This window comes from Phaenicophaeus curvirostris, chromosome 9, assembly GCF_032191515.1.
Source record: "Phaenicophaeus curvirostris isolate KB17595 chromosome 9, BPBGC_Pcur_1.0, whole genome shotgun sequence".
NCBI lineage: Eukaryota > Metazoa > Chordata > Aves > Cuculiformes > Cuculidae > Phaenicophaeus > Phaenicophaeus curvirostris.
Window position 1 is genome coordinate 8,220,346 of NC_091400.1, and position 15,525 is coordinate 8,235,870.

The 15,525-nt window shown below is 39.2% G+C and overlaps 1 protein-coding gene across 17 annotated transcripts in view; it reads right to left on the reverse strand.

Annotated features, from left to right (window-relative positions):
- ABLIM1 (actin binding LIM protein 1) overlaps positions 1–15,525 on the reverse strand; it is a 204,894-nt gene that overhangs the window by 16,306 nt on the left and 173,063 nt on the right. For 9 of the 17 annotated variants that reach the window (XM_069863741.1, XM_069863733.1, XM_069863730.1 and 6 more), the window contains 4 exons: positions 15,031–15,160; positions 6,469–6,573; positions 4,115–4,162; positions 1,461–1,607 (listed from right to left, as the gene is read on the reverse strand). In XM_069863741.1, coding sequence (XP_069719842.1) covers positions 1,461–1,607; positions 4,115–4,162; positions 6,469–6,573; positions 15,031–15,160 — 430 coding nt within the window. The remainder of the gene's footprint in view (positions 1–1,460; positions 1,608–4,114; positions 4,163–6,468; positions 6,574–15,030; positions 15,161–15,525) is intronic. The other 8 variants (XM_069863734.1, XM_069863742.1, XM_069863737.1 and 5 more) reach the window with 5 other exon arrangements.

Consider the following 15,525-nt stretch of genomic DNA (forward strand, 5'->3'; position numbering starts at 1 on the left):
TAGACAGTAGCTGTACTTTTATTCTGCATGGGCTATATCCTGATATAGTTATTCAGCAACCCTATGCTAGACAAACTCACATCTTTTATTTGAATGAAAACTAAATTTTGCAACCAAAGTATCAGAAGTTTTATATCAATCAAAGGTTTTCTATGGCAGTGCTAAACTGATGCTAATATGGACAGAGAAAAAAGGTATGGAGAAGGTATTCATAGTTAAATTATTTATCGTTCTGTTTGGTGTCTCAGGCTTTTGCAAGACTCCTTGGTACAACAGCAGTAATACTCCTTTTTTTGACTGTTGATCTCATTCTAGCTCTGTAAGCAAAAGTATCGCTTCAGATAACAAGCTGAAAAAAATGGAGCTTGTGGGTTTTTCAGTGATTAATCTTCTAGGATGCCTTTTTATTTCTGAATAAAACACCTCCATGAGCACATTTCTATTTTTACAGTTTCCAAACAGTCCTGTTTAGATTCTCAGGTGTAACGAAATCATCTGATAGCCAGTACACAAAGCAGTTTGACTGGAAACAATCAAAAGTTGTCATCCTCTGCCTGGAGACTGAGCTGAGAGCCAAAATTTCCAACAAAGGCTCCACCTCAGACACATGGCATAATAATGCTGTGGTTACCCCAAGCATTGTCAGGACAGTTAGTATATAGAAGTTATCACTGTGACTAATATTTGTCAGGTTGCAATCCTGTATAAAGGGCATTTTCAATTAATTGCTGCTGCACAGGCAGCCCCTTCAACTGGTCACCAACCTCTCCCACCCTGCCTCTCCTTTCCCAGCACTTCTATGAATATCCCATCAGGAGGAAAACCATATACCGCCTCACAGAAACCTGAAACAAGCAACACCTTCAGTGTTTCAGATGTGACTTCATAAATTACCCAGCCTGGATAGTTTAGTTTATGCTATGGGAATCAATAAAAATTAACGGAGGAAAAGAAAGTATAAAACAAAACCACAAAACTTAAAAATGATCACGTACATGATTTAAAGAAAAGAAAATAAGACACCACATGAAAAATATGAAGTCCGTAGAAACTATTGAAATGGTAACTCTGAAAATCAGGACTTTAATTTTAGTTCATTAACTGTTCCACTTCAGTCATTTCTTCTTGCCATGAAAATAGGCATGTGGTTGGAAGCAATCTTATTTTCTGTGGAATATTTGCTATTAGCTTAGGACTAAGATATTAAACAGATAATAACTGAAAGAAGTCAAGCTTATGTGACAAAGCACATTTCTTTAACTCCTGCAAAACTCTCAGTGCTAGTTGATGTTTTTAAATTATACAGACACTCGGAGGTCTCACCAGAAGAACTGCACTTTGTGGCAAACACCTGAAGTCACCACAATCTTCTCTACCCATTTTAACAGCTCTAGTATTAATCTACATTTTCTACCAGTACCTTTTAAGTCACATCACTTATATAATTTTGTTTTGCATACCTACGGCCGCAAGAGAGGGAGGACCTGGCCAGTGGTCGGTCTCAATCTTTGGTATCTCGTTGGGTGCAGGTGCATGAGCTGCTGGGAACTTGGAGGACTTGATGATATCCTCGGAGGACTTGCTCTGTGCTGCCAAAGCAGCTGCATCTAGATGGCAATCAGGGAACTTAGCTATGTAATAATTACTATCAGTATAAAGGTCTTCCTTATTTTGGCAAAAATTGGTACTTTCCAACAAGTTAATTTTCAAAAGCAAACATCTTCACATTTCGCTTTTCTAATTGCAATGGGAAGCAAAGTAATGTCTTCCTCTTGCCAACAGATTGGAATAAAACTTTCCTTAGTCATCCCTCCCTCCCCTCCAAATCACCCCAAATCAGCAGTGGATTTTACTAGCGTTGCACAGTGTTAAATTATCAGGCAATAGTAAGGAAATTTGCCAATATCTCCTAAGGACAACTGATTTTTAATGAAGATGAAATCAGATCTATGCACTGATCTGTATTTCCTCTAGGGCATGAAAAAAAATAGTTCAGAGTAACAGCACTAATTGAAAATCTACTGCAAAATAAACAAAAAAAAAGAAATTTGAAACAAATATGGTTATTTAACCAGTGTATTTTTGCTGCTGCATGCCCTTGCTGATTAGCATGGAGGAGTAGTAAAAGCAGATGTGAATCTATTAATAAATACTAAATTCTACTCAGATCAATTTGGCAGGGAAAGGCACTTGCAGTGAAATGAACCCCACCAATAAAATATCTGAGCAGAGGGTCATCCACTCAAGATTCCAGTCTAAGCCAAATCTCTTAAAAGCATGTGAGGATGCACATTATGGCTTTCACTTCTTGCTATTAAAAAGAAAAATAATGCGATAGGATTCAGTTTGCATTCAAATCAGTCTTAATGACCTCTTATGTGCAAACTCTTAGCTCAAATCAAATTCCTCAACATGAAGCTATAGTCTAAGCTGCAAGGATTCTGGACTTTCTTTTCATTTTCTCTTTTATTTAAAACAGAAAGACATCTGTTAACAAAGTGAAGCTCTGTGCTGTTCATCCAACACATTCAGGGTAGTTTAGGAGCATCAGTATTAGATATCATTGGGAATCCCGAGCATTTTATGATGGGGCAACTCTAAGCATAATTGCGGCTATGGAGGAAGCTGATCAGAGTTTACAAAAGCATGACTTCAAACAGTACTTACGTATTAGAATTGGTGATGTCAGTGGTTAAACATTCACATGTTAATGGGAGGTGAGAAGATATATTAAAACCATAAAAATAAACAAAAATAATGTTAAGACTTTTCCCAAAATGAACAAATGGTTTGAAACTTAAAAAAGAACATAGGAAAAACCACAGATGTGTTATATACAATGCTCACTCCTGACTACAGAATGGACATCTCTGGTTTTCCTAATCACAGAAGCATTGAGGTTGGAAAAGACCTCTAAGATCATCATGTCCAACCATCAGCCTACTAAACCATGACCCAAAAGGCCATGTCTACGCATTTTTCAACACTTCCAGGGATGGAGACTCCACTACTTCCCTGGGAAGCCTGTTACAATACTTCATCACTTTTTCTGTGAAGAAAGTTTTCCTGACATTTAATCTAAACCTCTCCTGGTGCAACTTCAGTCCATTTCCTCTCAAACCATCACTTGTTTCTTGGGAGTAAAGGCCAACACCCACCTTGCTACAACCTCCTTTCAGGTAGTTGTAGAGGTAGTTATAAATAATCCTCTCAGATCAATGGCTCTCAGCCAACTGTTCATCTAAACCCAATAGTACTGCTGATTTGCTACTTAACCCTAAATATATTTCATTGGATAAAGGGTCTGCAGAGGGATGCAAACTCAAAGTCTTTACAAAGTGGGGTCTTCTGTCTTTCACCACATTACATAAAAATAATCTATTTGAAGCTTTCTATTCACAGCAGAAGAGAAGAGTGAAGGACTCCGTTATAACCGGTACTAAAGACTGCAAGGCAGTGGGCTTCTGCCATCATTGTTATTTCAGACTTGCTATAAAAACACCTACACAGAAAAGAGAAGAGCACTAACACCGCTGTCTAACTCAGAATTCAAACACATGGAAAAACAAGATACCTGAGCTGTATCACAGGGCTTGAGAATCAAATTAGCCCTGTCATTGATAAGTCACTTATTTTATCTTCAATAATTAAAGATTCTTAATGGGTACATTTGGGATTCCAGTCTGATAATAACAACTCCACCTTTGACGAAATAAATTATTGTACTTTATCGGTTTAAAATAAGGACATTCCATGAGGTCCCTGTCAGAGAACAGTCTGGTGTTAAACCATTTTAACATGATCAGTACCTGTATTCTGAAAATATGAACTTAAACAAGTGAAATAGAGGAAGGCACTATAATGCTAAAGAGACAGCAAAATCCCAATTAATGGCAATTTTGCCACTGGCTAAGATTTAAACCATATAATCTGAATGAAACAACATGCTTTAAAACACATTCGCTCATCAGGACATGCAGTAACAGCTGTTTCAAGCTTGGACTACTAATTTTTAATGCCTACAAAGTAAAAACGGAATGCTTTTCACTAGTCTGCACGCCTTCTAATTTAGTCAACACTCCAGTTTTGAAATAAAAAGGGAAAGATAATTTACCATGTTGTTTGTAGATGGGCGGTTTTCTGTAGATGTTGACTCCTTGATCTGTGAAATTGAGAAACAGAAAAATGGGAATACGAAAACTACTTCTGTTGTAGCCAAAGGTAACTCCAACACTAAAACAACAGACAGAACAAATCAAGGATGTAGCACAAGAAAAAGCCAGAAAGCTATTTCTAGTTTTACACAAAATCAGGTTATTCTTTTTTAAAAAAAGAAAACATGAGAACAAGTGAAAAGTCAAACACATGAGGCATGAGTCCTTTGGAGCTGATTCTGTAATATGTGGATGCATCCAAGTCATGAACCATTCATTTTAAACATTCAGAAGATTATCAGTGGTATAAAGTTAAAGAAGGAATGCAAACAAGCAAGACATTTCAATGGTGAAGATACAAGCCATTTGGGGAGAACTACCCCAAATAACTTCTGTGGAAAATTGTGCTTCAGTCATATCAGCTCAATTTTCTTTCCACCTGAGCAGCTGGATTGAGCAAAGGAGAATGTGGTGAGCCTACCATTCACTTCAAAATCCGGGAATAAAAATAGCTGCCTAAGACACTGTTTTGAACAGTCAACAACAGCTACACTTCAGCCAGTCAAAGGGATGCTTTATGCAGTGTTAACTGATAAACTACGAATTCTCAAACCACAAGGACAGATTTTATTTCTTTTTCTGTAATTTTTTTAATGTAAGGTCCACACTTTGCACATCACCAATGTAAATCTGAATAAAAACACTTCCTGGAACACCAATGCAGTAATCCTACAGCATGCTTAGAAGATGTAGTTTTACAAATAACAGTCTAAGGAACCAGTTAATTCTAAACTACCTCCCCACCCAAGCCAACACTTCATGTATTCAGCATAGCTACAATTACAAAAGATAATCAGTGCAAAATTGGCTGAAATCTTATTAGAAGACCAAAACGAGAACCTGGGAACCAGAAAATTGATGTCAGAAACCCATTTTGCTACTTCATACTGCCTGAAAAAAGTTTTAATTTACATTAGAATGAAAGAAGAAAAAGCATTTTAGAAACACATGCTGTGTATTGCCAATCCAAATAAAGCTCTACAGCAGACAACTTAGCCTTTGGCATTAAGGAAAGCTAATCCTAGGAATCTGTAGAAACAGAGGGAAATCTTACTCTGCAGAACCTCATGTCCTTGGCTAAACAGGCAAATTCATTGCACACAAAGACACTGAGGTATTTAATTCTTGGTAGTTATCGGTTACGGCTACTTGATCAGCAAATAAGTGTAAACATTACAAAGGCAGTCATGCAGGACTTTTGCGCACATTTATACCAGAAAGCTATAAGGAGGACAGGAACACAGCTCCTTCGGTGGCTGCACTGTGCCAGCTGAAGAGGACAGCTCTCCTACCACGCTGGAGATTATTACTCAGAGCTATTCATGCAAGCGCACTTCAGCTGACGCTAGTCCAAGTAAGCCAGGTTAGCTTAAGCGGTTAAACCAGCCTACCTTAGCCAGGCCAGGTCACACTGACTGAAAAAAGTTCCCACAAAAATTTTATCTGGCAGATCTAAGGAAAGGAGGAAGAGCAGGAACCTCTGGCAGTGCAAAGGGATACCTGACTGAAGGAGACCTGAAGAATAACTGGATATAATAAGGCTTTCAGCCAGCGGGTATGCAGTCAGAAGACGCATGTCAACAACTCTAGGTACACACTACCCTCACCTCATCAAATTCTAAGACAGATGAGGTTCACCTCATCTGCAGCTCACTTCAAAACAGAGACTGCCCTTTATGGGAAGGACGCCCTGAGGCTTACATATCCTTGTGGATCTGAAAGTCCTTCTGAGGACACCAAGCCATTGCACAAAACAAGCACAGGAACATCATCATGCACTTTAAAAAAAATGGAACACTAAACTAGACTGCTTGGTTCTAGACTGAAACAAGTCACAACAATCTGAATGAACATCTGAAATGGCTCACTGATCAAATCCTTCTGCATGCCACTGTGAATCCAAACCAGCTGCTCCGAAGTTGGCAGTTACGCCAGTGCTCAGCCAGTACAGCTGTGAGAAAAATCAAGCCCTACATAGCTCATACCCAGCTCACAGGCCATCAACAGACCCTGAAAACCGAGGACATTCTAACAGTGAAACACCAACCAAAAGAACAGGTAAAAATCACAATTAACCCCTCCCCCATTTCTTAACTCATTACTCCTCTCAGCAAGCCCAGGAGTAGGCGGTTCTGAATTCTGTGAGCGCACCCCATGGTGAACAGCATGAAACGATGGAGACAAGACAAAAGTTACAAAGGCTACATTCTACACTGTGACGGGACACCGAGACATATACAGTGCCAGCTCCTACCTGGAACATGGAAATGTTTAGGGGCCTGAGCGTAAGTTGGAGTGAGAGGGCGGCTGTCGGGCCGATAGGGGACAGGGGAGTTCCGACCGCTGGACGGCTCATTGCCTCCAATGAAAGAATGGAGAAAACAAAATGAGAAGAGGGAGAGCAATAAAAAAAAACCAAGCCCAATCAAACCCAAACAAAAATTGGTGGAATCAAAACCTCCAGGGAGAAAAGAAGTTGAACCAAAAATATAAAAACAAACAAAACCAAGAACTGGTAGCCCTGGTGATATTTTTTTCCCCTGATAGTCCTGCAAAGAAAAAAATTCATGTTCAGGCTGGAGTTGAGGTTTGAGCAGCTCAGACTCACTCTGACAGCATGCAGGCAGGAGCTGTGTGATTAGATAAGCAGCGCGGAAAAGAAGAATGGAAGATTACTTGGCAATGATTTAGTACGGGGATTGACATTTTGACTCAAAAGTTGCAGGCACAGTGCGTAGTAGTTAATATGCAAACCCAAAATGAAACCAGCTCCCAAGCTGATAGAAGCAGATGCTGGCAGTTACTACAGTTCCCTAAACCAAAAGCATACAGAAGCTAGAGATGGAAAATAGCTGTTACGTCACTTGGCCCATATCAAAAGGCATAGCTGGTCTATACACACTCTTTCATTGGTTCAGCTCTCTGAAGGACATTTTTGATACAGCAAAGCAATTTGTAAAGCAATGTAGCCCATCTGGTGGCTGTGCCTATATCATTGGTTCCACCCCAAGTCTCTGTCAATGCCAAATTTGGCTCTGGCGACAATACTTCACCCCTGTTGTTCTAGCAAATCTGAATCTAAAGTCTGAAAACTTATGTTACATTTTGCACACAGTTTGTTCCATTTGCAGGATTATTTTTACAAGGACTATCTCTTTGCCTCCTAACAATACACCACAGCAATCCAATGGCCCTGAAGTTCCCACATCTGTTGGGGTGAGAGGGCTGTTGCAGAACCATGCTGGTTGATTCCTAAGCATCCTTAACAGCCAGATACCCAAGCACATGACTCCGTGTGTACCATAAAAGAATGTTGCTACCTTTTACTTTGCACCATTCTCACACAAGCAAAACCCAACCACATTGGTGCTTATTTTACATGGGTGTGGGTGGCCACAATGATGAAAGGCAGGGGAGCATCAAACCCCTTCCATTTTTCAGGTATGCACAATGGCTAAAAAAACCCTAGAAAAGCTGATTAACAAAGCAAAGAAACAAAAAAGGCAGGGGTACAAGTACTGGAGGGCTATAAAACACAACAAAGAAGAAACCACAGGCATCCTTCAGTTACAGGTTTCCTATGTCCCGTTAGAAGACGCAAAACCTTGAACTCAGCGCACTTCATATTTATAGATACGAGGGGGGAGTTTTCTTTACCCTTTACACAACATGTTTTACTTGAACGGCCACCTGCCAATCTAAAAGGCACCAGAGGGAGAAAAAAAAGCTCTTTACAAACCTCACTGAGAGATCTGTACCACAGAGTCTTCTGCCAGTACACAAGTTGATCCATTTGCACACACATTTTAAAAATTGCATGCACAGTTCAGGGGTCTTGGCTGTACAAAATCTGTCCAGTAGAATGCATTTGCAAAATTCTATATTTACAATTCGGTATCTCAGCCTTGTATCACTTAATGTACACAATGACCCCCAAACATGATGGTGGTTTTCTATTCTGGGTGCAATGATGCTGAGCTTCAGGCCACATAACAGAAAGAATTAGGTCTACTGACTATAAAGAGCAAAATGAACAATCATCTAAAAATAATATTATTATATCTCTGCCATTATTTGGCAACTCCAAAATTTTGTTCTACTTGTCCAGCCTTTGAAGCACCACGACAGTGAAACATCCAACTTAGTTAAGCTGATTTTACTCAGGTTTTTTGTTTCTATTGAGAAACGATGAGCCACTTTTCAGTAAAATTATCATTTTATAGGGAAAAAAAAATCAGTATGGAGATGGCCTCAAAATATAATTGATTCTAAACTTTATAACCTTCATAGAGATGTGTCAATCTGCCTCTCTTCGTCCATTGGCATTAGTACATTCAATAAACCAGAAGAATCAAAAGGGATTTATTGACTTCTTGACTGTTGTAACAGAGGAGTCACAAGTACATTTTACCTGTTGAGAACTGGTAATCAAAATGTGGGCATGGTCTGTTTACAATACCTCTATTACCAACACTACAGAAACAGGGAAGAAACCCTTCTTTTACCCTCCTCTTTATCCCAACTTGATACCATTAAAATGTTCACATCCATAAACGTATGCTGGCTAATCCTGTATCTGGTACGCAGATAATTTGCTTACAGAGAACTGGTAATGTTGTATAATGCATACAAAACAAGGCAGACAATTAGCATGGTATTATCCTGCACGTGTTGCATTCCCAAAGCCTCTGTTGGCTTTTATTTCCTGGGTTTCCTATGCAGTTTCTCTCTTCCTAATGACTCCCACTAGTACTGACAAATGCCTCTCCTTTACACTTTCTAGGATGGCAGCCTCATTACCTCCAACCGCTGCAGGAAGGGATGATACATCTACTTATATTCTGATTAGATCATCCCTGATGAGTCCACTCTAATAATGAGGCTTAAGTGCTTCAGATGCTGCTGTAAAATCGCCCACGATTTATGAAAGCAGTGCCAACATCTGTGAAACATGTTTATGTGTGCAAGAAAGCAGAGCTGCCAGCCTCCTGGCCAGCCTGCTTGCAGCTTCACATAAAAGTAGGGGCTGAGCATGCTCTGAATTTAGGTTCCTTGCCGTGGCTGCACAGGAAAGTCTCTGTTACAATCTCAGATGTGCCATAACTAGTGTTAACTCCACAAAGCAACTACTTATATTCACCAACACTCTAGGAAAAACTAGACCCACACTCCTGGCATGAAGTTAAATGTGTGCACATGTAAGTGGGTGGAGGATGTTCAGCACTAACAGAGTAAGTTTTGATATAAAACTCAATCACTTGAGCACAGCAGCCTCAGAAATAAAATTCAGAGGCTTTTTTCCTCTCATTCTGTTTGCTCCATCAGATAGTTCCCATTTTCTGTATATATTGTTTAGTAGGTTCCCCTAGACAGGGGGGACCTAGTCAGGAATATAATCGCTCACCTGTACAAGCCACAGTGTAATGCAGATGCCTGCTGCCTTCTGACATGTTCTCTGCTGGACTCGCTGTGTGATTCACAAGCTACGTTCACAGAATCTGGCCAAAAATCCATATGCAGCCAACACTGAGCCTTTTGTCAACTTGCAATTTCATTGCTCTACTTCTGAATAGACACAGGAAAAAGAGCTCAACAGCACCTGAAACCCTAAATCCTATTCAGGTTTTGACAAACTATAATTCATCATCTTGACCAGACATGTAACTCATATTTCCAGCACAAAATTAGGAGTCACAAAACAGCCAAAGCACAGCTGTTTTCCAGAGCAGAGTTTTCAGCTGCATCCACAAAACCCTGGAAAACAGTAATCACACACTGAGAGCATTTGATTTCAGAGACCTGCCCCAGGAAAGGAAGGCAGGAACCTGTGAAAACCAAGGCCAAAATTCACAATGAAGCTGGGTTGATTCCTTAAGGGAAGGTCTGAGAATAGGAGAACACATTACTTTGGAGCTCTTTTTACGCAGAAATCTTATGGGGGCTTTGCAATATTCTTGAATGCCTCTGAAAAATTCTAGGCATGTGAGATTAAATCCTGCCTCTCAATGTGAGTTTTGTTTCTGATTTCTGTAGGGTCAGGGTTTCTTTCATTCATGGACTTGTTTTGATTCTTTCATAGCAAATACAGTACTTTATTGAAACAAGACCAAATTTAACTGAGTCCAAATGAGATTAAATGAGGTCTAAGCTGATGCATATTACACCCTCTTCCAGCTTAACATCTATGTGACATTAACGAACTCTCACTAAGACCTTCTGAGGCGTATTTAGTCCCTTTACTCCTCAGAGTTCTTTACATTTTGCCTTGCATACAAGTCTTGAGAATAATCCTTGTTTAAGCATTATGCTGTATGAAAACACACTGAACCTGGTCTAAATACCTGCTTTTCTGGCTGGAAATAACATAACTGTAATGTGTCGGATGCCACTTCCATTACCATTACACTGGTTGGAAATTATGCTCCTTTACCTAAAGAAATAAAAATCAAATTACAGCTTTATGAAATCTTTCATACAAACTTACACCAGCTTCATCTTCCTGCTAGAAGTCCAAGTGAGTTTGAGAAAGGCTGACCAAGTACAAATGAAATCACATGATGCCTCTTCCTTGAATCACTGTAGATCTATCTATCACATCCAATTAACTCCCACAGTGCTTTAGTTATTATTTCAGATACATTCAGAATCATCTAACTCCCTACTAGACATAAAAACGCTACTCTTAAGGGCAAAACAATGTAAAAAAAAAGGTAAAATTTTGAAACTAGACACCTAGAATACCCGAGATGAACTCCTAAGGATAAGAATATCAGGAGCTGCATTAGGTGCAGCCACTGCCAGACTAATCTCTCTTCTCTGCTGCACAGACATAAATCACAAGATGTGGGTACCTTATACTTGCTCCTTCTCAAATGTACCACATCCAGATGGTGTACAGTCATGGTGATATGAACTCGAGCATTCAGGAGCTTTGCTGAGTTACAAATCCTGTCCTGGCCTAAGACCTTAACGTAAAGATTTCAGAAAATAATGGATTCTTACAGTCTCTTACGTGACATCCCTGATAAGAACCATACCCACCCCGCTGTTGACAGTCCTGGCAATCCCACTTAGCCTTTTGTGCTAAAACCTGAGATAAATACATACCTAATCTACACACCAGGTAATTCTTGGATATATGAAAATAATAGGCATGGATTTCCAATAGTTCTTCTGATTTATCTGTTGAAGAAGCTATTTTCTCAACCGAAAAAGAATGAAAATGCCACTTGAAAGAGTGTGAGCACTAATTTGGATTTACAGCAAAGAAAGGTTGAAACTGCAAGGGTTATGAATTAACTGCATGCTGAAATGAGCAGTGTATCTATTTTTAAGGGTCCCAATCTTTTACATTTGAAGTGAGATTGATCTTAATAGTGAAAGTTGAAAGTGCATATTAGCAAAAATCATCTAAGAAAAGGCAAGAGTAAAATTAGTAACGGTGATCTGAATGCTTGAAGAGCTATAACATTGAGATCTATTAGCATTTCTTGGAAGTTGATGGCAACAACATCCTTGCAACTGTCTTTGATCATCTCCAGTTCACGATTGAGTACATTAATGAGTAGTGTCAGAATAGAATCTCTGTTCAGCTTACTCAATTGTCTTTTTGAGCTCTTGTAGGTGCTATAAGCCATGACCTTCTCCCCCAGCAGAAGAGATGGCACAGCCAGAGAACATTCCAATAGAACTAAAAGTAAAACCACATCCACAGAAAGCAAGAAACAAACCTAAAATCTTATTGAGCTGAATGAGCTCCTTGGAGGGACAGAATGAAAAAACAACACTCTCCATAAATCAAACCAAGGAAAAGAAGATATTGAAAAAAAGAGAAATGACCAGATCCTCAGGTAGTGTAAGTCCCTGCAACTCTACTGCTTTTGGCAGAGTCTGCTGATTCTCACTAGCTGAGGAGAGGTGCAGAAATTTTAGTTATGTTTTGTTGGGCACTAATTATTGCCAACGTGATTAACAATGATGAACTTTCACGTTGCCATTGATCTTTATATAATCTTTGTTTTTATTTCTCCATATTTCAATCACCTTGCTCTCATCCAGGCAAGATTTGTAGTCAATTATTAAATCCATATTTTAAGAACATGGAAATAATAATTAAATTGGATATGCTAACTGCTGTAGTGATTGTAGTGTACTGCTTAGAAAGAAGGTAAATTAGGCACACGTGGTTCTAAATAGTAAATGATAATGCTTTCCTGTACATTTCTAACAGGTAATTCCTTGTTGACTCTTCAACTAGGGCCCTTAGAAATGACATATTTCCTCTGAGAAAAGGACGTTATGTCTATTCTAACGTAGTTTTAAGTGTAACGGCACATTTCAAGGCATGCTCAGCTACATAGCCAAAGGCGACCTTACGGAGATACACCTTATTAGCTTTGATAGAATGCTAATAAATCTCCAGCCTGGAGGGTACTCCCTGGGGAAGCCTGGCTCCTTACCTTTGACATGGGGGATGAAGTGGTGTCGGAAGGGGGAGTTGGGGCGGGAGTCATGGTGAGTGGAGCTGAGACTGCTAGTGCGCAGGTATGACAACCGCTGCACACCAGTAGAAAGCAGCTCTGCGGCAGCAGGGAATCGGGGGGCAGAACAAAATGAAAACAAAGAAAAACAATAAGAGAAAGGCAGGGAAGGAGGTTTCAAAGGAAGGAAAAAAAAAAGGCATTGAACAATTAGGATTCTGAAAAGAAGGAAGGAGAAAAAAAAAAGGTTAAAGACGTACCTAAGGGTTCATAAATGTTAGACAAAATTACAGGAAGAATTAGAAGAGAGGCTCAGATTTGAACAGCATCGCTAATTTAGCATAACATTTATTGGCTTAATGAGCTTCTGATCTATGCCTTGTTACCAAAAGATAGCCTGCCACCAGCATGCAAATATCACAAAAGTTGCTGCTCGATTAGTTAAGAAAGCAGCTGTTTTGAAATGTGCTTGACCAAAAAATGTCAGTCATGAGGCATGCAAGCTGTTTTCTATTGTTTTAAGACATTCCAAAACTGCTGCCAACATCAGCTTAGGGCACTGCAGGAGGAAAAGGCTGCAAACTTTTTCAGAACTTGTAGCACTCAAATTTTTGAAGAACCCTATGCTGACAACGTCAACACGCCGGTTCACTTCTCTCTCAAGGGCTTGCTGGGAGCCAAGGAAAAGTTGTCTGGGGCTTATTCAAAGAGAAATGATTCTTGCAAATAACATGAAGGTAAGAAGTGCCATTAGGAGAAAAACGGTAAATATACATGTGCTATTATTCAACATGAATAATTACTGTAGGAAAATTACAAAGTAGCACTAACAATTACCCCAAAGCAGGGTAGCAAAGATAAAAATGATAAATTCTACAGAATTACTTCTGTGTCATATGAGAAACAGAAAGGTAAGCCAAAGATGAGATCATCTGAACAAAGGTACGTTTGAATAAACATCTTCTCAGAAAATCCCGCAGGCTGCAAACTTTTTAAGATTTTACATTCGGATCCAAACTCTGGCTTGAGCTCATCCGCCCATGGCAAGAGTTATATCAACAGAGACTGTTTCTGGGGAAGGTCCTTAGGACTGAACACAGTAAAACTCAACCACGGCAGAGTTTGGAACTGGGCCTGGATTTCTTCACATCCCTGATGCAACTGATACAAATGGAAAAAAACCCTCAGAATTGCCAGAATCAAGAGACAGAAGTTTGCAGCTTTTTCACGCTTTTTAATCTCTTTCAGTTTCAGTTGCAACGTCATCTTAAAACACAGTCATGTTGTCAGCACCAAATATCAGACACAATTTGCCTCTGTCCCACCTCCCTTGGGTCCTTTAAAGAAGGCATTCACTGACAGGCACAATTAGCTGCTTTCAGCCCACCCCCACTAGGAAATGGTTACAGCATTCAAGTTCCACAGTGGCAGCTCTAGTATAAATCTTTAATAAAAAAAATGCAGCTCTGATTGCATATAGGCTATTGGCAACCCAACTGTTCACCTGTAATCACCAAGGAAGATGGAATCGCGCGATTGTATCACAATTTAAGAACAGATCACAAAGATTTAATTTGTTACCATAAACAATAAAATCAGTCTTGAAAAGTATTCAATGAATATCACTTAGAGATACATTTTTTAGGCAGTTTGGGTGTGGATGAACCGTTTGTTTTCATATCTTGCTTTTATATATGTGGATGCACTGGGAACCTGAATGACCTGCACATTTTCTATACTATACATAGAATTTGTACATCACTGCAAAATCAATAAATGAAGTTTGTGGTTTTTAAATGTTTCCAGGCAATTTCCTTGGCTTTAATTAGGAAATCTACTTTGCAAACCATGAGTCTTTGTTTTAGAAAATGTCTAGCAGTTCGGAATATCTATGGGGTTTTCTGCAAGCTTTAAATGAATTGTTTTTAGGAGGCATGACCATTGCGTTACCGATTCCTATATAGATAAGACATAACTTTTGTTTTCAGTCATTGATACTTTTTCTAAATGCTAGAATCAAGTTTGTGATTCACTCCTGCAAATATTTGCTCACTTTCACAAACATACTAAGATTTCAAAAATAATTAATCAGAAACAAATTCAGAAAATCCATATTTATGAGGTAAGAAACACTAATTAGCATAGTACAAAACACTGTATCAATCAAGAACAAAAAAAAGGTGGAAAAGGGGATATTAAAATATGCAACAATTTTCCAATCCTAAATTTTCACTGCTAAGAGAAACAAGTGCTGTGCTGTGCTACTAATTGATAAAGAAAGAATAATAATAAAGAAACAATAGTTTTACGTATACTTCTAATGCAGTTGCCCTTACCAGGTCTGTGGAAATGCTGAGGGGAACGTGACATGGTGGGTGTGTAGCTATGACGACTGTAGACTGGAGAATTAATGGAGCCCTGACTAGTAGACCTGTGAATCATGCGATCCCGAACATCTTGATAACCCTGCAGAACAGAAGCATTCACTAATAAATGTAAATGAACATAATGCATCTTTAGCAGCACATTCATGGAGTTGAAGACATCAGCAGAAGCTACTAAAATAAAAATATCCCTTAAGCTTTCAACATACTTCATTATTACTGTTCTCTAATGATCTGTTCCAAAGATTCCAATCCATTTTTATAGTCATCATCAGAGTTCAGTCTTGAAAGGTTCCAACTTTCTATTGAATTCTATATAATCCTATATTTGCCCACATTCCTGTGACTCTGTAAGGGAAGCTGCATGCTGAGTATGTCTGTCCTGCATGAGATATACGACCTAGCCTTCAGCTAGCAAACCTGGAGACCAGCAAGAATTCAACAGCT